Source organism: Heliconius melpomene, chromosome 12, assembly GCF_056956725.1.
Source record: "Heliconius melpomene rosina isolate 202511_hmr_F chromosome 12, ASM5695672v1, whole genome shotgun sequence".
NCBI classification, from domain to species: domain Eukaryota; kingdom Metazoa; phylum Arthropoda; class Insecta; order Lepidoptera; family Nymphalidae; genus Heliconius; species Heliconius melpomene.
Genome location: NC_140400.1, coordinates 5,394,041 through 5,419,111, shown reverse-complemented (window position 1 = coordinate 5,419,111; position 25,071 = coordinate 5,394,041). Strand labels below are relative to the sequence as shown.

Below are 25,071 nucleotides of genomic sequence, written 5' to 3'. Positions count from 1 at the left end.
CACAAACAAGTAAAATCATTACAAATATGTAGATAACACTGTTTTAAGTACCAATAAAATATTTATTTTTAAATTATAATATTACTGAAATAATAATTTACAAAACTAGGCCTATGTAAGGCCTTATTAGAATTGAAAGTATAATAAAAAAAGATTATTAAGCACAGTTTCCCGATCTACCACAATTGGCAGACTAATGGTTTTCCATGATAGACCTGCCAAATAGCCGTCTAGTCTTGTTTAATTGTGTATTTTTTTATTCCTTTTTACTTTTTATAAGGTATAGAAAAATTAAATAATGAATATTAAATTTATATATTTATTTTGAATATACAAATTGAAATACTTATAGTATTAGCTAAAAGATAGTAGTGAATTCACAACCCACCTTGCAGGATAATTATAACGGAAGTTATGACAGTTCCTAATTAAATAAAAAATTATAGATTCCAATTTTTTTTTTAACAAAAATGATATTCTAGTTTTTTTTAGCTTCACACTGTATCCCGCAAATAGCAGGGTAGACTGAGAGAAACTAGTGTTAAGACACTCCCCTCTCTGTATCTCCGATCCTATTATTAGCTGATAATATTTAAAAGGACATTTACTTTTCTATTAAAATAATTGTGTAAGGCTTCTCGCTGTATCCGACACATAGTATGGTAAGCAAAGGGAACCTATCATAACACTGTTTTAAATACTAATAAAATATATAATTTTATTTTCAATTTATAAAATTGCTAAGATAATATTTTACGAAATTTGTGGTGTGCTACCTCCAAAGGGGTTGCAAATGGTCTGCAAAACTATTAAAATATATGTATCTAATCAAATATATAATACATATTTGATTTAATTATGTAAGGACCATTCATTTAAAGCTAAGCTTAGCCGAGACTTTATTAATTTATTAATTCCGGAATATATTTTACATATGAAATTATATGGGTTCGTATGGGGGGGGGGGGGGTCGCTGAAAAAGTATTTTACCCCGAACGCGAATTAAGCTCACTACTGCTCTTTCTGTCTACTTGGTATATGCAGTATACAACGTGAAAGTAATAAAAAATAATAATTATAATTATCTCTACAAAAAAATTAGGTCAACTTTAAACATTCCAACACATTAGGTATCGTATCACTTTTATGTTTACACAGCATCCTTAGCAAATTTAATTTCTTTTCATTCGTTTTTGAGGATTCTAACTCATATAGAGTGCACAGATTTATAAGAAGGCTCTCGTTTAGACCTCTTTCTGGGTCAGACTGTATCGCCTTTTGTAGGACCGCTGTTGCTTCCTTTAGACGGCCCATGTAAAGGAGACATACTGATAAGTTATTCGCTACCTGTAATAAATTAAAGAACATATTATTATAGCCGCTATATAAACCGCTCGTGGCTATAGAAAAGATATTTTCTTATGCTAAAAGTTCTGGGGTGATTGATTTGATTGATTCACACTCGGGAAAATGAAATATAATAAGCTAACGAAAGTTATAATCACCATAATATTAGTTGGTTCTTGATCAGCAGCTCTCGCGAAGTTGTTATATGCGTCTTGATACTTCCCATGGGCGATGTCTATAAGACCGAGGTCTACGTATTCCCTTACATCCGGTGTGGGACATCTGGGAACAATATATAAAAAATATGAAAAAATAGTTTAAAGTTTAAACTAAATAGTTTAAGTATATTAAATATTTTTATTTTTCTTCCTCTGCCCTGCCCTTAAAGAGATCCCTCTTTTTGCGTAGGGGGCGTAGCTATAAGTTTTCGTGTCTATCTGTAGCACCGTAGCTCGTAATTTAATGAACTGATTTGAGTGCGGTGTTTTTAAACGGAAGCCTTCATCGCGTTGTTTTTGTCAATTATAAATACCAGTTTCCTGTCTCTCTGGATATATATGTATGTATAGAAGATGATTTTATGAGCTAAATATCTATGAAATAAATATGGCTACAGTTTTAACTTGTGCTAATATTTTAACGTTTAATTAACTGTGAAATGCTCTTATTGTGGAAAATAGTGTAATGATTACAATAACTTTAACAATAATTTTATTCTCAAATAAAAAAATAATAATTATAAAAATTGCGAATTAACGCTATAACAAAAACCGCTATAAGTTTCCTATTGAAATCATAGCAGAATAGGCAGAGAGTAGGTACCTACTATATAATATAATGTTAAAATATTGTGGTATATGGAATAACGTAACTCAACGCCGCCCCCACACTCACATATGATTCCTGAACTCCTTAGCGTTGTTACAATATGCGATGGCAGCCCTCACGTGCCCCGCCAGCAGTGCCACGCGACACAGCGCACTCGATAGCGCCCGCTGTTGTTGCGGCGCGCTCGACTGTTGTGTCAGCGTGTTCAATATTGTTGTTGCTATACGGTAATCCTGTAGAGGGAAACAAAGACTGTGAGGCAATTTATCGTTAGGCGCCGTATCCCTTAAATAGCAGCATACCTAAGCCCTTCTCCGCTTGAATTCGCCCGGATCTCAGCAGAGCTTTATTTTGTCAGAGTGGAGAAATGACAATAAATCATTGTATATGGAGCCCACCACAGAACATTCCAAATTCGAAAGTGGAGTAGCGTAGCCAATGCTACGCTAAGACCTTCCAACAAACACGCAATGTTTCAGGCAGAAAGCACGGCGTTAAATACCGCCAACAAAAGAGAAAGAATTCTGCGGAAAGTGGGGAACGGAAGTATCTGAAACGGGGAACAGAATGACTCTGCCCAGGTTCCCTCTGCCTACCCTACTATGCGCGGGATACAGCGTGAAGCTAAACGGAAAAAAGACAGTAATAATAAAATGACTCACTTTCAAAGCTATAGCACAATTGACTATTGAATGTAACACTCTAGTACGTCTTCCACTCCATAATCGCAACGATTCATTTTTATCATCTATCGATACAGTTATAGATCCATCTTCACTTTTACCATTATTCAAATTTTCTAGCATCTAATAACAAAGAAAAACAAAATAAATAATTTTCTTTAATTGTATCTAACACAATTGCCTGAATTTTATAGAATAAAGAGAGAGAGAGATTAGATTAGGTAGATTATTTTATAAAAATATGCTATCAACAGAAATTATAGTAGCCAAATAAGGAATTTGAATACAATGGGCTGAAATATTTAAGAAACAGTTTCAAATGTTGCTAATAAGTGTGTTGATTACAGAACTCAACATTGTGTATTAACCGATTGTCATTTTGTTTATATAAGAACATCTTCTAAACCACTGGACTGTGGAAATAATGTTAGAACGGACCTGTTGTATAACATCTAACATAGCGTACAATCTGTCCATTGCGTCCTCCGGTTTCCCCACGTGCATTGGAAGTTCAGCTATTAGCAGTCTTAAGGAGAAAGGCACGAGAGTACCAGTTCGATTCTCATACGAATCGGGATAAAACTGAAAAAATAAGCTATGTGTACTGTATAATAAAAGATGAGATTTTCTTATTTGGAACATAGTTCAACTAGTTTTTAAAACAATTATGTATATATCCATATGTTTATAAGGGATTTTAATTTTTTTCAAATAATAGTTATAATAGGGAATATAGATATTTTTATAATGTGGCTAAATAAATTATGATATCAAAAGTTGCGTGAAAACTTTTACATATTAGTACATCCACTATACGATACTCTAAATATGTTTCTAATAGTGTAGTGTCATTTAGTATATTAAAAACACTTTTAAATATAAAATAAACAATATAAATAATCATTTACCTGATAAAACATATCAGGTTTACTAAAATCACCAAAAGCCTCCGCCTCCTTTAGGAGAGGATCGTACAATTTAATTCGACACATTACAGCGAAACGTGTCAACCAAAGCTGTAATGATCTCGGCGTGTGTTTTGTCGGCCTGTGCATTCTGCCTGCACCTGGGACAAAAAAATATAAATAAATATAAGGTTGTAGTGGCACAGCTCCTCACTGTAAACATGACGGTTGTCGTCGTCAATCGATTCGCACTCAGAGAATGAATTATTTTCATTTATTTGTAATTTAAAAATCCTAAAAAAACTGTGCTTTATAAAAAAGAAAAGAAATTCTTATAATTTTAAATTATTTAGGCACAATAAAAAAAAATCAGTTCAGTTCAGTTATGAAACAAAATCAATGGTCGTATTACTAACAACAAATGTCAGTTACTAACATTTTTTATCTACCCACAATATCAATATAATATTAATAAATAAATAATAAATGTATTTTAAATTTACAAAAATAGATGTCACTACGCATATTCTGAATCGCGCTATCGTTTCGTTAATGTTTATTGCATAAATAAAAAAACATAGAAAATTTTAAGTATGATGGTTACACTGAGTATATTGAAAAAATATTTATCTTGTAAGGGCTGCAATTGGTCGACAAATTGTAGCCTATATAAATATATAAATAAATATGAAAATGCTTGGCAGCTTGGGAAGCACGTTAAATCACAATCTGTCAATAAGTTTAATTTTTTTGTTTTAAATATAGATTACAGAACAAGTACCTATGTAGGCAGAGGATACCTAATATTTAGAACTTAGATATCTCGAAATATCATCAAATATCGTCGAATTTAACTATTATTTATATTAAACAGTAATATATAATTTTATATCCTACATTAGGTTTCTCAACTTTTTCACGATTTAGTCGGTTTTAATAAATGCCCCGTCCCGAGACCCTCAGGAAAAAAGGCATTCACTATATTCTTGTTAATACTACCCCCTCCCCCTGCCCCTTGTTAAAATAGTAAATAAATAAATCAAATTAATACATATATTTAAATAAAATACTGTTAAATTAGTGTCAGTTGTGAGTTTAATTTCAGAAGTATGTGAATTTGTGTGTGTGTGGATGATGACTACGTGTCCGCTATTGATGATTGCTCTGGTTGCGTTACGAAAACGGTATCTCCAAGAACTTTATTAATTATGGTGGAGGAGTGTAATGCTGCCTGTTTCTGAAGGATGTGAATATTTATGTATGTATCTAATTTATCACAGTATCGCTGAAGGCTTTTTGATACCACTCCCGTAGCTCCTACAATTATCGGAATAGTTGTGACTGTGGTGTTCCATAATCTGGAGAGTTCAACTTTAAGCGGATGATATTTGCTAATTTTTTCTAATTCCTTAGCTCCAATATTATAGTCAGACGGTACTGAGATGTCAATAAGGTAAGTATGGTTGTTTGTTTTATCTATATATATCAGGTCAGGTCTGTTGTGTACTATTGTAACATCTGTTTGTACCGGTAATTCCCACATTAACTTCGCAACACTATTTTCTCTTACAGTTGGTTGTTTTAATTCCTCCTTCCACCACAATTTATTAACCTCCATTTTGCTTTTCCTAGCCAAGCACCAGAATATATACTGAACTAAGTTATTATGTCGTTTTACAAAATAAGTACCGGCAAGTTTCTCACAACCTGCAAGAAGATGTTGAACTGTCTCGTCCCTACTTACGCACAAGCGGCATTTGCCATCAACATTCCGCTTCAATATATCTCGCTCATGTTGGCGCGTTATTACTGCCTGATCTTGTATAGCAAATATTGACGATTCCAGTGCAGGTGTAATAGATTGTTTCTTCAGCCATTTAAACGAGAGTTCCCTATCAATATTGGCAAGATCAAGAACTTTTTTAGGGAATTGTCCATGTAAACTCTTATTTCTCCAAGCTTCGTTTTGTTTTTTTATTATACAATTTTTAATTTCAGATTTAGTGTGATTATTACCGGACGTTAATCTTAATTCTGTTTCTATTTCTAGTGAATCTTTGTATATTGAATATTTTTCTCTCTTCTGGTCGTGTGTCACTATTGCTTCTATTAAATAATCACTTTTCTGGTCTAAATATAATTTGTACTTCAAAATATGAGCTTTATATAAATTTTCTGTATTAATTAAACCTCTACCGCCATTCGTTGCGGGTAAATATAGTCTCTCTAAATCTGCTTTTTGCCGATGGACCTTTTTCATTGCTAATAATTTTCGTGTTTTGACATCTATTCGTTTTAAATCACTATTTTTATAATTAATCACTCCGAATGAATACATTAAAACTGGAACAGCATACGTATTAATCCCCCCTATCAAATTTCTTGCGTTTAAATAAGAATTTGTAATGCTTTTAACTCTCCTAAAGTAATCTTTTGTTAATTGATCTCTAATATTGCCGTGGTTTATTTTTCCCGATTCGTTTATTCCTAAATATTTGTATGTTTGATCTATTTTTAACTGTTTAATTTTAATTAATTTTAATTTTTAATTTTATATAATTATATTCTCTTGTAAAATGTCCGAAATAGTTATTTAAATAAAATGGTAAGAATATCATTTTGTATATAGAAAGCAGTGTTTATTTATTTTAAAAAAATCATGGTATAACTTTTTATTTATTGTAATTTTGAGGCTGTCATGGCGCAGCGGCACAACGAAGCGACACTTTCTGCTTGTATTTCAGACATTGCACTATGAGTGATGGAATTCAACATTGTGCTAGCTGTTAGTGCTAGTTAGTACTGTTATTTTAAAAACCAAATATTAAGTAAATTCTACTACTCACCCTGACCAGCAGCACTAATCAAAGTAGCAGTCAAATTGACCGCAGCCCTCAAGTAACCAGTTCTCAATAGCTCCCTCAGGCCAGCCTCATCTCGACTTACATGTTCAGCTCTTACCACTCCTCGACTGCCTGCTGAGCTTACACCTAAGTATTTAACTGCTACCTCTTGTAATGCATCTGCCTGTGGATGCGATTAAATAAAGAAAATAAGGAACTGAAAATGAGACAGTTGTAGGTTCAATTCCACTTGGCAAAATAAATTTTAAAGAGACAGCAGTTTTAAGTATTTTATTTTTCATTCACTATTACTTTATCATATTGTTCTGTTTCTTATACATATAAAGACATATTTAAACTTACTAGTTCTTCTTCTAAAACTAATCCTGGCATAGTTAAAACTTCTCTTTCTGGGAAAAAAGATCCTTTAGGTGATGATTGTGCCTAAAATTATAATAAAGACATTAAAAATTTCATTAAGGTTTGAAAAAAGACTAATTATAAAATCTTTTCTTGTAACCAACTATTTTTGTAAATATTTTAAATTATTAAAATTTTGCAGTTAAGTATTATGAAATAGCAGATAGAAATCTACCTTTAACAGTGTTTTTTTAGCATCTTCATTTGGTATCCATGCATCTCTTCTTCTATCAGCTTCTTTATCAATGGGTTGATTCTAAGAATTGAAGAAAAAACTGATAAAAAAGCAAAAAATAAGCTTACTTTTAACATTAAAATATAAATAAAATCTGCAACTTACCTTAATACTTAACCCATCCATAGCATCAGTTATAACAGATGTAGACATAATGCTACTTTTACTTGGTCCTATTTGTGGTTCAGGGCCTATAGTATCAAAAAACGTGGAAGGATCTGGAAGATTGGCTGCAGGTATCGCTGTGGAGCCACTTACAGTAGGCAAAACATTGGTAAAATTCATTTCTTGTGACATATGCTGAGTAAACGAAGTCGTCATATCTTGTGGAAATATATTTGTCCCTGTAGCCGAAGGGCGTGCTGTAAGAGATAGTATATTGTATATATTTTTATAATGATTACCATATTATTTACTATAAGTGAAGTGTAGTTTAGTTTTTATTACAGTCAGTCGTATCTCCTAAGTATACACTTTGAATCATTTCAGATGGCGATGTTCCTATTTCATCGAAAAATTGGGATGCAGGCGGCACTTCATTTCCGCCAAAGTATTGGCTTAAACTGGGTTTATTGTCCATAATACAGCCAATATTTACATCAGGGAATATTGATAAAATTTCAACTGTCAAAAATACTGATAAGTAATATGTGACATCGTATGTCAATAATGCTGCCATTTAAGAAATAATTCATATTATTGATTTTTTGGAAAAGTTTAGATTTTTTAAAACTCATTACAATATACAACTATACTGTATTTTTTAGTACGGTACTAGAAAATACGGAATAATTTTTATTTGCTAATGTATTTTCGTATAATAATAATAATTTTAATTCGAAACTTTTTTTTTGTAATACTCGTCCAATATTACAAAAAAAATATTAGTTATAATATGAAAGGGTAAGAGATACGTATCGATTGATTATTATGATATATGTTTAATACTTTGAATGATGAAAATGATTTATTAATAGATTTGTCACGTTATTCTCAAAAGTCTTCGGCAATCATGTAATGATTAAAAAACTTACGTGTAGTAACTCTGAAGTGTCAATGTCAAATAATAAAAAAAAACTCCAGAATTAAGATCAACAACTCGCACCTCCCCTCATTAGGACATTTTAGTTAAAAATATCTTTATCAGCGATTTCTTACGATACCTGCTATTTGCACAGCAGCAGCACACTCGTCGCCGGTACGTATTTAAGTGCACACATGGAGCGTTTAGATCATCCGTTTTTGTATATTTGGTCGAATGTTAGTGGGCGAAATTTTAATTTCAACTTATATGAACTTATTTTTTTCATATTTTTTTATTGAATTTATCTATTGAATGTTTATAGGCACAGATGACGAACCAGACATCCCCTGTCGAAGAACAGGAGAAGCTTCTTGATGAAGCGTTAAATGTTGTCAAAGTTCAGGTATATATTACATGTTAGGACAATTATGCAAATTTAATTTACTATCATTCTTATTGGTATATTAATTTGTTGCTAAAATCGAAATTTGTGTTTTGAAATAATGTAATTAAACTTAATTTTTATAATATTATAATAACATGTACTTTATAGGCATTTCAAATGAAAAGATGCCTGGACAAATCAAAACTAATGGATGCTTTAAAGCATGCTTCAACTATGCTTGGAGAACTAAGGACTTCTCTTCTCTCACCTAAGAGTTACTATGAGCTGTGTATCCTTTACCAAATAATTCTTTTTTTTTTATTTTCTGGCTTGTCTAGTTAAATGGAAAATACAGTTAAAGTTACCCAGACACTTCTTGAAGTACAAGATCAATCCTAAAAAAATCTTATCACAGTAAATGTAATTATGTAGTACAGTCAAATAGAAATAATTAAAAAGTATGAGATTTTAAATGTGGGATGCAACTTTGACAGCAGATACACTTCCAACAAAAAAAAACATTTTTTTAATTTGAACTATTAGGAGATTAGTGCATTCAACCAAACAAAGTCTAGCTTTTTAATATTAATAAAATTGTCTTTTTTCTTGGATTTTAAAAATAATCTAAAAAATGTGGGATGATAAGAAAAATAGTACTGCTTTTGTGTATATATTTATTAAAGCTTATTATTGTACATTGATGTAAGTACAATAAGTGTTTTTAACCAAAACTTACAATCCATGATTGATGCTGATAGATATTATCAAAGTAATTTAAATGAATTAAAAAACCATAATATGAAATTTTTTCTTCCTTCATTGATTTATACTAGTCTTATTGCCATTATCGTTCAACATCTCATTTATCTTTAATTATCCTCAATAAACCAATCCAGATATGGCAATAACAGATGAGCTCCGTCACTTAGAGCTCTATCTCCTAGAAGAATTCCAAAAGGGACGTAAAGTGGCAGATCTATATGAACTGGTACAATATGCTGGTAACATTGTACCAAGGCTGTACCTGTTGATAACAGTGGGCTTGGTTTATATAAAAACTAATTCTAATTTGCGTAGGGATTTATTGAAAGTAAGTTCATTTCTTTTATCTTTAGGATTTAAGAGAGAGATGTTCTTAGAAAACATCAAATAATTTGTTACAATTGTTAAAAGAATTTCAACATAGCTTATATCTAGCTAGTGCTAGAGAACTTGGATGACAAGAGGTGCGAGTTTGAGTCTTGTGTCATGTTGGGTAGACAAAGACTAGTGTTAAGTTATTTATCCTTTTACATTCTGATTATTTAGAGAAAATGTTTCTTTGATGTGAAACATACTGTCAAGCTAAATAAATTAAGGAAATGAAAATATTTTTTCACCAGAAGAAATAAAATGTTCATCCATTTACTTGTACATTAACTTTAGCTCAAGTTATTGATATTTATCTCATTATTATTATATTATTTATTAAAAGTTAATGTCCATATAAAATGATTGTTTTATCTTTATAATTGTGACATTTTAAGTAATTATAATGCATTAATTTGTATATTATTTTACTGTTGGTAATGATTTAGCATTTATATATACAATATTTTTTAAATTTAGCTATTAATAATTTACTTTGTGCATTTTATTTTCATAAGTCCCTGCTTATACTATAGGTGTGGAATATGGATGGACATAAAGCAGTATTAACCCAATTTTTTTCCTGCTTCCTAATATTTTTAGAGAAAAAGTGTGTGAGATGCTAAGGTTTTAACTTTAGGCTTTGTCATTTTGTAACAATAACTTGTTTCATTTATCCATTGAAGTCACAACCAGTCAAACCAGTCAGAATCTTGTCTTTTTTTCAAAATCAGCTTTCTACTGTATCCCGCAAACACAGCAGGGTAGGTAGGTTTTTGTAATTTTACTTTTTATTATTAACATATACTTTCATTTTTTGAATTATACAGGATTTGGTTGAAATGTGTCGTGGAGTACAACATCCTTTAAGAGGTCTTTTCTTGAGAAACTATTTGCTGCAATGTACAAGAAATGTGTTGCCAGATACAATTGAAGCGCAAAATGAAAATGAAGGCACTGTAAGTTGTATTTTTTTTTTCTCTTAGTTGTTAATTTTTTTTTCTCTTAGTTATATGAATTTAACATTTATATTATATAACAGGTTCGCGACGCAATTGATTTTGTTCTCATGAATTTTGCTGAAATGAACAAACTGTGGGTTAGAATGCAACACCAGGGGCATTCTAGGTAAGCTGCTAGAAAATTATAGTAAAAAATCTATAGTATTACAGAAGATACCCTATCAATCTATCTATCTAAAATGAATGGAAAATTGGGATGATGCTTATGTTGAAAATTTATCCCATTTCTCTGTTCTGTTAATACACACATTTCCAATCCTAAAATAGTTTTTATCTAGATTATATGGCTTGCCACTTTTTCCTTGCTATCATTTTTTTTTCAATTACAAGTCTATTGTATTATATTCGTGCATTTTCTCGTGTATTTTCATTTTCTGGTTCTTGTATTCAGACGAAGCGCAGCGTTAAGTTCCGCCACCCAATGTGGAAAATGGGGACGGAGTAACATTCAGGATATAGCAGCATGCTGAAAAAAATAACGAAAAATAAAAGAATAATTGTCCATTTTTTACCTAGGGACAAAGAAAGGAGAGAACGCGAACGTTCAGAATTACGTATTCTGGTCGGGACTAATTTAGTCCGTCTGTCTCAATTGGAGTCTGTAGGAGAACAGGACTATAGGAGACTGGTGCTTCCCGGCATACTGGAACAAGTAGTCAGCTGTAGAGACGCGATAGCCCAGGAGTATCTCATGGAATGTATTATACAGGTAAGTGGGGATTTAATTTTAGGGTGAGGTAAATTACATCTAGTTAAGAGTCTGTAGGGGGTTAAAGTCTTCAGGACTAAATAGTTTAGTCCTGTCCAGGTTACTTGAACAAGTGGTCAACTGTGAGGTGTAATAGCCCAGGAGTATTAATTTGTTCAATAATTATTAGGCTAAAAAATGATGATTAAAATAAAATATATTCTCAGTTTCCTTTCCAAACATAGAAAATATATAACTATTAAAAAAAGCACTAATACCAAATTATGTCTGTCTTTTCGACGTAACTGAAAGTTAGGGGGTGCAATCAAGTGGATGGGTGAGAATTTGATTTTCCTGAGATGTATCTAAATGAAAAATTAAACCTTCTTCCTTAAAAAAATATGTTTTTCAGGTGTTCCCTGATGAGTTCCACTTGGCAAATCTCCAGCCATTTTTGAAGTCATGTGCGGAGTTACAACCCGGCGTCAATATAAAGAATATTATAATTGCCTTAATAGAAAGATTGGCAGCTTTTAGTCAGGTAAGACTTTTTTTATTTCACACTGTATCCGGAACATAGTGGGGTAGTCAGAAGGATTGTGGGTTCTTAGTGTTTCTATTAAGACACTTACGTTCCCTACTTTTGCCGAATTCTGGAGGCATTGCGTGTTGAGTGGCGAAACTTAACGCCACGCTACTTTTCGCCTACTTTTCTTTTATATCGTAAATATACACAACAATTTAATTTAAAACATCGCATCATAAAAGTGTTGGAAACAATTTCCTCTATTTTCCTTAGGATGTTGCTAATCTAATTTGTCTCCTATAAATAAAATAAATTAATAAAAAAAATCCCTGACAGAAAAACCTCTTTAGGTTTTTAAATGATTATTTGTATTTTTCCAGAGGAACGAAGGTAATGTGAATTTAAGTGTCGTTCTAGAAGATGGTAAAGAACAAGAAGTGCAATTGTTTGAAGTTTTTTCAGATCAAGTGGCAGCTATTACTCAGGTACTTATAATATTTTAATCCAATGGTTTTGCAATGTTTATTTTTGAAAGTAGCGATCCGTTCGCGTGAAGTATACAATTATTTATTTACTCTATCTAAATAAGTTTAATGTTCTAATAACATTATAATCATATAAACCGGACAAGCGAGAGTCGGGCTCGCCCACCGAATATTCCGTATAAAAAGTTGAGCTTTCCCGTTATAGTGTCGGAATTCGAGTTTTTTGTGATATAAACGGCCATGTCTTTTTTTTAAGTAAATGAATAAAAAAATTAAATTGTCCCATAGAGTCGCACAGACATGCCACCAGAGGACATGTTAGCTTTGCAGCTGGCTCTGCTCAAGTTGGCTCAGCGGTGTCATCCAGATAAACTGTCCTATGTGGACAGAGTACTGTCTCACACTGACAGGATATGCAACGATATACACCAGAGCAGGTTAGTTTTGATTAACTATGATTTCTTATGTCTTGTTGGGCAATAAACACCAAAGATAATGGTTTGTTGTGTTTCATTGGGCAATTAAAAACATATTTTTTAGCTTAACAATGTCTACCGCACGCATAGGCGCGAAGTAAGTCGGAGGTAACCTTGGATCCTGTGTTAAGCACTTCGGTTTACCACTTTCCGCCGAGTTCTCTTCTTCTGTTAAGTGGCGGAATTTAATCATATTGCCATAAAAAATGCTGTAAAAGCCAATTTGAAAGCAGTAGCTAGAGTTGCAGCATTTATAAAAATATTGCTCTTTTTTACAGTGGCAAATCATATCTAGAACACAACACACCAGTATTCAAAGAACTCATGAAAATCCTCAAACTACCAGCGGACCATTACAAAAACATACTGACCCTAATAAAGCTCCAGAACTACGGTCCGTTGATCAAGCACCTCAATCAACCTGGAAAGATGATGATAGCGGTGCACCTGGTGACCGATGTGCTGGAGAGTGACACCACCGTGTCCACGCCTGACGATGTTAGTTGTTTGTTTTTTTTTATTAGTCTTTTGTTATAGGTTCCTTCCGCCTTTCCTGAAATAACGGTGTACGGCCAAGCCAGGAGGAAAAAGAATAAAAAAATAATATTTGTAGTAGAGCAGAATGAATGAATTGTATGTGTGACTGGAGTTTTCAAAAACATTCTGTTTGACTATGTAAAAATAGTATTATTTAGGTAGGATGAGAGGGTTTCGAAAGTGGAGAGGTAACAAAGATACAAAACAACGGTCCGGTGATCATGCACCTCAACTGAGCTGGCAGGATGATGATTTTTCAGAAAACAAAATGACAATGTTTGTATTGGATTTGTTTCAGTTCTAATAACTCATTGAGACCATGTCTGGCTGTAAGTACAGTTTACAGTTGTGTCTGAATTCATTAAAACCAAAACGGCGCGGCGTATAATTAAACTAATTGTAGTTCATTTCATAAAAAATGATTGCATACACACGCAAACTTAAGTTTGTCAATTTTTATAATTTGTACTTTTGACCTACAATCGTGAAATTGGTTACCCATGTTGGACTTGACTCACTCACACTTGACCGATTTTTTAATTGGACTTATGGATTATCGCATGATAATACTTTGTACGATTGATGATAACAGATTTTTATAATTATTTATATACATATTTTCTTTTAGAAAAAAAATACATTTCTTTAATATAAAACGTCTGTTGCTATTAGAACGAGTTTTATTTATTTATTTTATTAAATTTACCAACGGCTCATACATTATTACATTTCAACAATTAATGTACTGCCACTTAAAGATAAACACTGCATGCAATATAAAGAGGTTGTGAACAATTGTGAAATGGTAATTTATATAAACATAGGGTTGCTAATAAATAAGCGCGTATAAAAATTACATAAAAATATACTAAAATTAGACTAAGGGATACACACATAAATGGGTATATACCATGGGTATATATACACATAACCAGGACCATCAGTAATAATATAATTTACATACGTTGTATTGTTCAAATACTTAAGCAAATCTATTCTATAGCAAAAATATTTCCTGTATTTTTTTCTGTTCGTTAGTAAAGAATATTTTTCTAATCTCAGGTGGAAGCCGTGTTATCAATGCTAGACGTGTTGGTGCGGGATCAATCTGAGCAAGACAACAGTGAATCTGAAGCAAACGATTACACTGATGATGATATGTTGGAAGAACAAGCATTACTTGCTAGGTATGCTAATTTATTTGTAACTAGCTTTAACCCGCGTTTTTGCCTGCTTAGTCAATTTCAAATAACTGCCAAAAATTCAACCAAAGAAATTGTTAAGCTTTATGACATTTTCATAGTTTTGCAGCTGGGTTTGAAACTGTGCCTAATATTTTTTCTTGCTAATTGGCGGGATTTATAGTTATGCTTGATTTTTTTAGTTATTCCTTGTAGTTGGAAAAAGAGTAGTATTATATTTTGATATTGGACACCTAATACAGTAAGTATGGTCGATGAGTAGTGGCCGAAATGAAATTAGTCTCTGAACTTTTGCGCATTGTACACTCAGGAAGAAAATAGTCAAAAGTAAAAAAAAAAGTTCAGAGCGCCTACTAGTCGACCGTACTGTACTTGGGCAGTTAATTTTTTTCTATTTTCATACAAAAGTATTGCATTATTTCATAGTAAAGGATTGGATACATTTCAAAGTATAAAAATACTTGACAAATTTAACAGGTTTTTAGGCGGAAAGTAAGGAACGGAAGTGTCTTAATGGGAACCGAATGTCTTAACTGTGGATTCCTAGGTTCCTTCTGCATAGCCTGCTATGCAGGATATAACGTGACGCCAAATTACTAGTCTTTCATATTTTCCAAAAAAAAAAATTCCAGATTAATCCACCATTTCAAATCGGATTCCGCGGACCAACAATATTTAATACTGTCAGCGGCCCGCAAAGCCTTACAAGGGGGAGGCGCTAAGAGAATACAACATACGTTCCCACCTATTATATTTCATGCGTATAGATTGGCATTTACTTATAAGGAATTGAAAGATCAGGTACGTTAAATTAAAATGTTATATAGATTTTTTTTTATTTAGCTAGATTAAATTAAAAACTTGTAGGTCTATATAGTGGAAGAGGCAGAAGGAAGTACGAAATTATGGTACGAACAGATTACGATCTGTTTGTACCATAATTTCAAGGCGGCCACAACTCATCGACCGTACTTTACTTGTACCATTCTCATATCTTGAGCCATCATAACTAGCTTTTTATTTTATTTATTATTTCAGGATGAAATGTGGGAGAAGAAATGTCAAAAGATCTTCACATTCTGCCATCAGACCATCAGCCTGTTGGTGAAAGGTGAACTTGCTGAATTGCCTTTGAGGTATTCTTTTTGTTTTAGAATTTTACTTTGAAATGATGTAATTGAGACTATTGTAGCACAGTGGAAAATCGTATGATCGTAAACATAATGGTTATGGGTTCGATTCCCGGTCGAGAGATAAATAATAATTTTTATTGTCTAGCTCTTCTGAAACTGTGTTAGTTGAGTTTCATCACTCAACACACTGTTATGTGGAATATAAATTTAATAAAATTTAATAAAAGACATCCTTTTTTCTACAATTTAAACATATGTATGGCTTGTTCTTATATTATCATTATATATTGGTATAGTATGTATTACCTAAAAAAAACAATTTTTCTGTTTGTTATTAGAGTTTTTTATAGCACTGATTTAGAATGGTAAAATGTATACATTTTTATGACGCAACTTTTTATCAGTGGTTGTGTGTTTGAGTCTCATCCAGTGGAATGTCCGTATTTAAAATAATTAATTTTACATGATACTATTTAACCGAATCAATTGCGTATATTTCGGAATTCGGAAATATTTTTTACATTTTTAAAGTGTTATTTCACATTTAGGAAAATAAGTACCTAAAAGACATTTTAAGAAAATTTAAGATATTTTGTTATTTTCACAGATTATACTTACAAGGAGCTCTCGCTATAAGTGAAATAGGTTTCGCCAATCACGAAACCATAGCATACGAGTATCTGTCGCAGGCATTTTGTTTATATGAAGACGAAATATCTGACAGTAAAGCTCAATGGGCCGCCATTACATTGATAATAGCTACGTTTGAACAGATCAATTGTTTTGGTGAGCATTTTTTTCATTGTTAACTGACTTAAAATGAAGTAGGATGCATTATGTACATACAAATAGTCTACGACAAAATTATGAGGGCATCATTCATGGATGGTGGGTACAGTGCTCTAATGAAGCACAATTTTTAAGATTTTTGTCAAAATTTATTCAACTTAGTTAAGTGGAAACTATGCCTTGATGCTTAGAAGTTATAATTGTCTTTTTCCATAAAAAAAATTGTCTTTGTAAAAATTTTACTTACTTTTAAAATAATTGGTAAAGTTTGAGGAAAATATTAATTTTCATTTAATCGCTTTGGTAACAAGGTTAAGAGCGTCGTCGAGTGTCTTGACACTAAGTTTTCTATGCTATATGATTGGAAGCGTGAAGCTTAATATAAAATATTTTTTCAGGCGCAGAAAACGCTGAACCAATGCGTACACAATGCGCTCTAGCTGCCAGCAAGTTGTTGAAGAAACCCGATCAAAGTCGTGCTGTGGCGCTATGTGCCCATTTATTCTGGAAAGGAAATAAAGACGGGAAGGAGGTATGTGTATACTTCCTGTATACTATTTGTTGTAAATAAATTATCAAATTAGTTTTTTTGCATAATCAAACTAAGTTAGTTTCTAAATCAAGAAACTTAGATTATAAATAGAATTATATTTAACTATAAAAAAAAAAAAAAAGAATTTGTTTGGAAATCATTTACTTTTATTTATTGGAATAAAAATGTATTTATCAACCACAATGAATAATGTTTTACTTTGAAAAATATCATGTTGCTTTGTTGATGTTTCCGGAGTTTCATCAGAATGTTCCGTACATGCGGAGTGTCGTCATCGGGGGAACTCTATGTGTGGATGTGAGATCACCGTATAAATGTGAAACTTCTTGTGTGGGTGACATTCCACATGTGTGAATGACAGGATTACATGTGTGGAAATATAATTTTTAAGATTTTCTGGGATTTTGAATGTTTCCATTTGTTCATCCGGTTCCTCCGTCCATATATCCGCAGTGGCCGCTGAACTCATCGTCGCGAGCGCTGGACTGCTTGCGCAAGGCGGCGCGCGTGGCGCAGCAGTGCATGGATGGCGGCGTGCAGGTGCAGCTGCTGGCCGAGTTGTTGGGCCGCTACGCGCTGCTGCGCGAGCGCGGCAACACGGCGCTCACGCACCACCTCATCGAGGCGGTCGGTGGAATTGTGCACTTTATAATACTTTGTTTTTATTGAATTTGGTTATTCTGATAGCCTAATAACAATTGTATATCTGTTGTTGTGGTTATTATGAAAAATTTTAATATAATAAAATAATTATAGTGGTAACAGTCTGGCTTAACTTAACGAGACTTGTTAAATAGAACTTGTTATATAAACTAGGCTGTATTCTGCAAATAGTATTCCATTCTCAAGTGTCTTACATTTCCATTTCCCACTTTTTGTTTACAGTAGCACTTGTGCCCCTACACCACGGTACGATACGATCACAGGCCTATGACTCGGGAAAATAATATAGTATCTAATAATAAATTATACAAAGTATTTCTCGTTCTAGAAATTAAGCCTACAAAAAATTTGTATTTTCGATTTTGAAATCTAACAAACACATACAATCACGAGATCGCCCGTCAGAAATTCCAAGATTCCCCCCTAATTTTACAAAGTTTGTCTTAATTTATAATCTTTCTTCTTTAATATTATACAATAATTATATTTTTTCACAGATAATCCAAAAAATCCGTGAAGAGCTTGGCAACCTAGACCAATCAGAGGACGTAGAACAAATAACCAAGCATTTCCATAACACATTGCAACACATCAAAAACAGAATGGAGTGTCCCGACCCTGAGGGCTTAGGTTATGAAGGACTGGTCTTATCCTAAATTATACTTACTATTTCAATTCGGAACTTCGATAGAACGAAAAGTCCAATAATCCGGCATCCAATAAATACTTTAAAACATTGAAAAATGAAAATATAGTTATTAACAAAGCAGCATTTATAATTTTTTTTGGATTACAAGTAAAGTTTTTAAACAAGGACTACAATTTGCAGAGCGATAATTGAGGGGTATTTATAACTATGTGTTTTAGATATTTAAAATGACATATTTCTTATGCTACAATTATAAAACCCAGTAAAAGAATGAATCATTAATTTCTTTTTATGAAATGCTTTACATGCTACACAATCTGCCATCTCCTGGTCATATAATGGTGCCGGATTAATGAGATTCTCCTGCATATATAAAAATATCAAGTACGGTAATATTAAAAAAACAGTACAATTTGGATATAGCTTTTTTCTTGAAATTTAGGACTCTTTATAAATTACAAGAATCCTAATTAGGTAACATCGATTAATTTAAAGCACTAATAATATTCTCTGAGCAATTCCATTGTCAATAATGCAGATAGTTTCCAGATCTTGAGAGTATGAAGAACTGGTTGTCCTTAATAGATTTACTTTACAGTATCTGAAAATACTGACTTTATGACATGTATTTCTCATTTTTTTAATTTTATTTGTACTATGTTTTAGTTATTAGAGGTAAGCTTAGAATTTAGGTATATTAAAACTGTATATTATGAAGCAATATATGAAATTGGTTGAATTTATTTACTGTTTTATTTTATAGTTAGTCTAATGTTTAAAACAGTGTCTTAACACTAGGCACTCTACAAACACACAGAAAATTCATAAAACTACTGGGAAATAAAATACAAATAAAAAAAACCACGATTTGTTTATGTATTAATATATTTTTATGTAAATTACAATATTCTGTTCCCCTGAACGTTGTTTCTGTTGTTCATCATGATTTTCTCTTGCCGTTTCTTCTCTTCTTTGAACGCTTCTTTGTTTGCCTTCTTCTCTACTCTACGTTCTTTTCTATATTCTTTTAAGAGACGTTTCCTTTCTTTCTTTTCTTCTTGACTTTCATCTTTTGGCCTATAAGGATTAATATGTTTTACTTAGAGACATTATGACTATTAAAGGCCAAGACAATATAAACATAATTGTGTGACTGTGGATCACACATCAACGGTTGTGGATTTGATTTACTCAAGGGAATAAATTATGTATCATTTTTGTTTTCTCACTCCGGGACCAAGGCAAAACGCAGTATTAAGTCCTCTTTCGGAAGAATTAATCATTTTAGGTTAAAAAATAAATGAATAATTAACATTTATGGCTTGTGTTTTGAAGACCATATTAATTAAGAAAATATTACATCATTCATTTTATATAGCTTCACGCTATATAACGCATATTACAGGGTAGTAGAGAAAACTTAGTGTTAAGATGCTCCGGTCTTCACTTTCATTGAAACATTGACAAGTAGAGTGACCAAACTCAACGCCTTTGTCTATCAAAACGAGGAAAAGAAAATAATTACATTTAAGTCCATGATATATCTTTTATAATGAGACAATGTCTTACTTACCTTATAGACAATACACTTAATGTAGACAATACAGTTTCAGCGTTCGTCTGTCCATCTTCATCTGAGCTGTCCTCCATATCTTGATTGATTTCATTGAACTTTGCTAAGGATTTTAACGTAAGCTTATTATGTTTGCCGAGCGTTTCTTCTGGGAGGCCTGTTTTAGTATTTATTTTGATCTTCTTGGGTTTCTAAAAACAAAAAAAGTTTGATATTAGGACAATTATATTTTTCTGAGGCTTTATTAGTACAAATTCTATTATGCACTAGTGCCCCATGCGTGCCCCGCTTGAATTATACAAATGTTTATTTAAGTGTATTTAAGAAAAACCGACCTAACTAAGTACTTTAAATTAACATAACTTTTTATTTAGGAACCAATTGTAATAAAATGAACCCTGGAGTTTGCCAGAATACGATAGTGAAAACGGTATCTGAATCAGTTAGTGAGATTAGCGAAAACAAACGCACAGACAAACAGACAAAAATTTTAAAAATCATTATTTTGGGTTCTATTACTTTAATAAAGGTTCCCAATAATATATTTTTTTAAATTCCAAGTACTGACATCGACCCTCTTTCGATTTTATTATAAGTTAAACTCAAAGAGTTGAGTGTGGTACTGAGATTTTGCAACAAATTAAGTGTAAATCAGCTAGTAAATTTTTTTTGCCCTATGCAATTTCTAATGCCTTGTTAAAATATAAAATAAAACAATTTTAAACATACCTTAGGTTCCTCAATAACTTTAGGGTGATTATACAAATTGGAGTAAGTTGATAGTATACTTTCACAATCCCATTTTTCTTTTTCTTCTACTTTCATTTCAACTAAATCGTCTTCTGATTCCTCTTCTATTTCTTGTAAACGTTGTATTCTGGAATTGTATTGATTTTTTTTATAAAAATATCTATTAATATATTTTTTTTTAGCTTCAGGCTACAAAATACGATTGATTGCCTACATGTTCATAAAACCGGGAATCCTAACTTAGCATTATTTAATAGTTGTCAGGTTGGTCGCGTACCACTAAAATTTCTGTCACTCACCGGGCAACTTCGTTCTCCTTTTCCAGTTGGTACCTTCTCTTGGACTCCTCGAACTCCTCGGCGGCTCTCAGTAGCATGTCGTGGCTCTCCGGCATGAACCCCTCTATCTCGTCCAGGTCTAAGGCGCCTAGTTCTGTATCATCGTATTCTGCGAACATCTGTTGTTAGTGGAAAGAAAATCATATCAGTAAAAAAATAATATAGTAAATTGAAAAAAAGATTTAGTTCTTTATTATGTTGTTAAAATAGTAAGTTATGTAATTATTTATACTTTTGAAAGATTGATTGATATATGTGGAAAATAAAATCGTTCAAACGTCCATAATAGTTTATTTCAATGGAACGCATTAGACATTTCGGTCCGATTTTCCATGACTGGCATAAATCAAGTTGAATTTGGCTGATGGCATGAGTGTTTTTGTGTGGAAGACTGCTGTGCTTTATGGCTTAATGGTATACACCTGCGACTTAAGAATACTTCACAAGAAACATTCTTATGAGATTAAGTCGCATTTGGAGGATTTTTAATATTTGATAACGTATCCAGTGGTATTCGCGTCATCGAGACAAATCCAAATCGAAGTCGGAACGAAGGAATGGAAATATATATGCGCTAGTAACATAATCCTACTTTTGGGCTTTGTCGTAGTCGGATAAAAATTCAAATTAAAATACAATAGAATTCGAACCACACTCCCTACAAATTATTCTTTTCTCATAAACAACGAATTCTAATCATGATTTTAAACAAAAATAATACCTTTTCAAATCTATTATCAAGTAACGACAATCCCTCATTACGTCTCATAACACTCGATGACATTGAATATTGGGAGAAACGGGATTTCGTATCATCCTTGTCCCATGATGGCATTTTCGGTCTTCTCTCCTGAAAAAAAAAATAACGTGGATATTTTCTATTCCTTTGATTGGGAATTGGACCCACAGTCATTCAGTTTCGTCCAGATTTACAGGATTAATCCTCTTAATGCAACTCGAAATCTCAACCATCAATTTACAATTATACTTTGTCCCAAAGGACAATGATGGCGTCTATTACTAAACAGTATAGTGTCAACGAGTCGCGGTCACTCTACAGTTCCCTGTAGATAGATGTGCTAATTTTAGAATTTTAAAATGTTCATTATTTTCTTCCTGAGTGAAAAATGTACAAACGTCCAAAAAGCCTAACTTCAGAGTGGCCATGAGTCGTCAACCATACTATATATTAAAGATGAATGAAATACTGAATTCACAATATGTATTATATGGACTAGTGTGAACTTGTCATATGTAACGTAATATAACGACGTAACGTCAACTTGCCTATTTTAATTTAGTTTATTTTATAACAAACCAATAATAATTACCTTCTAGTACAACAATCTTTGACAATTAATATTATTTTATACATGATGAAACAATAAAATAGAAAATGCTAATACCTGTGATCTTCCACTATCATCATCTGAGTCCAAATCAGATGCAAATGCTTTCTCCGAGTCATCATCATCGTACATACTATCATCATCATCATCTTCTTCTCCTTCATATTCTTCTTCATCACCTTTAAAAAATATAATACAAATAAACAAAAAGTACTAATGAATTAAGAAATTGAACAGTGTAAAGTATGAGGCAAAAGAGATACATTTGGTGCACCATTCTATCTGGCTATTGGCCACTAGGGATAGTGTTAAGCTAAAATAAATTACCATACCTCCATCCCCCATGGCCAAATCTATGAAGTTATCTTCTAATTGATTGTCGGGATCTTCAAAGTCAAAGTCCTCATCTAATGCTGCAACTATTTCTGGATCTAAATCTAGGCATAAACCTAAAAAAATATACAATTTTATAATTTAATTTTTTTTAAATATATATTTTAAATAATTTTATTTATAAATTCATACAATGTTAGCCTTGTTAGACTAGACTTAACTGTATAAGAAATTTCTTCCAGTTAACCCATGGAAAGGGGTGAAATAATATAGCAAGAAATAAAAAATATACTTTTTCTGAACTTTATGCTGTATATTTTATGAAAACCAAGGCAAATGAGCGTCCAGTCCTGTTAATATAAGTATACTCAGAGTCTGACATGCTAAGCAAAAACATACCTTGTGAAGCTGCCTTATTCAATAATCCCACATCTTCTTCTACTTCCGAAGCAAACACCGAGCTGGGTAGCTTTATGTTGTCAGTTATTTCTTTATCTGTATCAACATCTTCTTCTTGGCTTTGAATGAGAGGTTTCTCTTTCCTTTTGTGGGTTGATTTCTATAAAGTTATATAAATATTTAAAAAAAATATAGCAGTGTCCTATAACCTAGGTTACTAGGTTATCCCTCCTAGGGCACTGTTCCCCACACATCCAATTTTTGGCAACAGAATCAATGGCCTCACTTTGTCTAGGTAACAGACCCATTAATTTAAATAATACATATACCTGAATGGGATGTAAACCTAAACAACAATCACATTTTACAGTCATACTCTGTTACAGTCATAGTTCCACAACCAAGATTAATAAATAAAAAGAACTATTTAATTTTTGGTCAAGACAATCTCTTTTCCATTTTTCTTCTGTGAAAAAGATGCGGTATAAAGCATTTTGAGTGGGGAATTCCATTCTGTATATTGCCTTAACAAAAGCAGCAAAATGAAAATAATTTATTAATCTACTATGCCTAGTGGCCAACAGGTGATTAAGGCCATAACTAATGATTTTATAGTCAAGCGCAGCCCCACTGATCCACTAAGGCATTTTTTTGCAAATATATAAGTATCGTAGAAGTAATACTTTATTCAAATTACAGTAACATTAAAGATAAAATTCAACAATAATAGAATAAAAGCTACATTGAAAAAAAATTACTTACAGGTTGTAAAACCATAGTAACTTCTCGAGTGTCCTTAAGATGTTGTAAATAATTGTAGTCATCATCAAAATAGATTCCATATTTATGTTGTTCCTCTCTTCTCTGTTCTAAGGTTAACTCCTTAAATAATATAAGTATTAGAGAAAATAAAGAAACTTTATGAAAAAACGAATAGTGAATGAATGAATAGTGAATATATATTAAAAAAGTAAATCTGTTTGGAAGAAAGATGAGAAAACCCATTATTAGGGGCATTTATTAATGTAATACCAAAATACTTTAATTTTTTTTGTGTATACTAATGTCTTAAAAGGTGTAAGCAATTCAAATTCAGTGTTCAATGTTGTATTTTGGTACAAATCTCTTAACATAATAAATATTTGTATTATATCATTTGGTTCATAAATAAAAAAGTTAATATCAATTACAGTTACTTGAATAGCATTATTGTAAAATAAATTTAGTTTTATAAATCTTTAATATTGTATTTAAAATTATAATGTTATTAGAACACAAAAATGATTAAAATTAGTAAATAAATAATGGCATAGTTTAGGCGGGTGAAGTCAGGAAGTGGTCGCTTGTGTACTCCTTAATATTTTGATATGAATTGATTAGATTCTTACAGGATCTTTTTCTTTTTTAGAGGGAATGTTAGCGTTAACAGGCACAAGAACACGTTGTGGGGCACTTTCGTCAGCAGCTAAGGGATCTCTTTGCGATCTGTGTACAAGATTGAACGTGACTGCTTTCTTTCGATCTATAAACTTCTTTTTAGCTTTCGGCTGAAATTAAACACTTTTATTTATACACATGATTATATATTAAGGATAATGTATTGTGTAAAAGTTAATTTATACCATTTTGAACGATTTTTATGTAAAATTTCTAAAATATAAATATTTCAGCGCAAAAACATGTGTTATTTTTGTCATCACAGATTAAAAAAGAATTTTCGAGTTTGGCATGTGTGACATTTAAAGTGGTAAGTGTTCCGTTCTGCGCATTATAATATACTACTATTTGTAAATTGAATTTTACAGTCT

General features: G+C 32.0%; 3 protein-coding genes across 4 annotated transcripts; 1 reads left to right on the top strand and 2 right to left on the bottom strand.

The window, feature by feature from the left end:
* Positions 1–305: 305 nt before the first annotated feature.
* LOC146533576 (trafficking protein particle complex subunit 12) lies at positions 306–7,906 on the bottom strand. The gene is made up of 11 exons (XM_085194208.1): positions 7,709–7,906; positions 7,367–7,623; positions 7,202–7,282; positions 6,970–7,050; positions 6,610–6,790; positions 3,767–3,924; positions 3,297–3,440; positions 2,838–2,981; positions 2,242–2,408; positions 1,506–1,629; positions 306–1,347 (listed from the first exon to the last, which is right to left on the bottom strand). The coding sequence occupies exons 1-11, from the start codon at positions 7,839–7,841 to the stop codon at positions 1,099–1,101; spliced, it is 1,719 nt and encodes a 572-aa protein (XP_085050334.1). The 5' UTR covers positions 7,842–7,906; the 3' UTR covers positions 306–1,098.
* Positions 7,907–8,300: 394 nt separating this feature from the next.
* On the top strand, positions 8,301–19,264 carry Vps35 (Vacuolar protein sorting 35). 2 transcript variants are annotated; one of them, XM_085194204.1, is made up of 18 exons: positions 8,301–8,459; positions 8,608–8,688; positions 8,839–8,959; positions 9,567–9,760; positions 10,629–10,757; positions 10,841–10,926; positions 11,337–11,529; positions 11,921–12,049; positions 12,415–12,519; positions 12,808–12,956; positions 13,274–13,493; positions 14,595–14,719; positions 15,367–15,535; positions 15,773–15,870; positions 16,475–16,653; positions 17,055–17,188; positions 17,663–17,836; positions 18,370–19,264. In XM_085194204.1, the coding sequence occupies exons 2-18, from the start codon at positions 8,614–8,616 to the stop codon at positions 18,526–18,528; spliced, it is 2,439 nt and encodes an 812-aa protein (XP_085050330.1). In that variant the 5' UTR covers positions 8,301–8,459; positions 8,608–8,613; the 3' UTR covers positions 18,529–19,264. The 2 variants fall into 2 exon arrangements, with proteins under 2 accessions (XP_085050330.1, XP_085050329.1); XM_085194203.1 differs by having other exon boundaries at positions 8,324–8,521.
* Positions 19,265–19,388: 124 nt separating this feature from the next.
* On the bottom strand, positions 19,389–25,032 carry LTV1 (LTV1 ribosome biogenesis factor). Its single transcript, XM_085194205.1, has 11 exons — positions 24,886–25,032; positions 24,652–24,810; positions 24,026–24,145; positions 23,264–23,423; positions 22,864–22,980; positions 22,589–22,710; positions 21,904–22,032; positions 21,144–21,301; positions 20,824–20,971; positions 20,095–20,285; positions 19,389–19,598 (listed from the first exon to the last, which is right to left on the bottom strand). Exons 1-11 carry the CDS (start codon positions 24,886–24,888, stop codon positions 19,421–19,423), a joined length of 1,485 nt encoding a protein of 494 aa, XP_085050331.1. The 5' UTR covers positions 24,889–25,032; the 3' UTR covers positions 19,389–19,420.
* Between the last annotated feature and the right edge of the window lie 39 nt (positions 25,033–25,071).

Excerpts from the sequence above, each read along its gene's own strand:
- LOC146533576 (XM_085194208.1), bottom strand. The coding sequence starts at position 7,841 with ATGGACAATAAACCCAGTTTAAGCCAATACTTTGGCGGAAATGAAGTG. Across the intron at positions 6,791-6,969 it reads TAGTTTTAGAAGAAGAACTA|GCAGATGCATTACAAGAGGT; the intron begins GTAAGTTTAAAT and ends TCGCATCCACAG. Across the intron at positions 3,925-6,609 it reads GATTAGTGCTGCTGGTCAGG|GTGCAGGCAGAATGCACAGG; the intron begins GTGAGTAGTAGA and ends TTTTTGTCCCAG.
- Vps35 (XM_085194203.1), top strand. The coding sequence starts at position 8,480 with ATGGAGCGTTTAGATCATCCGTTTTTGTATATTTGGTCGAAT. Across the intron at positions 8,522-8,607 it reads TTTTGTATATTTGGTCGAAT|GCACAGATGACGAACCAGAC; the intron begins GTTAGTGGGCGA and ends GAATGTTTATAG. Across the intron at positions 8,960-9,566 it reads TAAGAGTTACTATGAGCTGT|ATATGGCAATAACAGATGAG; the intron begins GTATCCTTTACC and ends AAACCAATCCAG.
- LTV1 (XM_085194205.1), bottom strand. Across the intron at positions 23,424-24,025 it reads TTACTATGGTTTTACAACCT|AAATCAACCCACAAAAGGAA; the intron begins GTAAGTAATTTT and ends ATAACTTTATAG. Across the intron at positions 21,302-21,903 it reads TTGATAATAGATTTGAAAAG|ATGTTCGCAGAATACGATGA; the intron begins GTATTATTTTTG and ends CACTAACAACAG.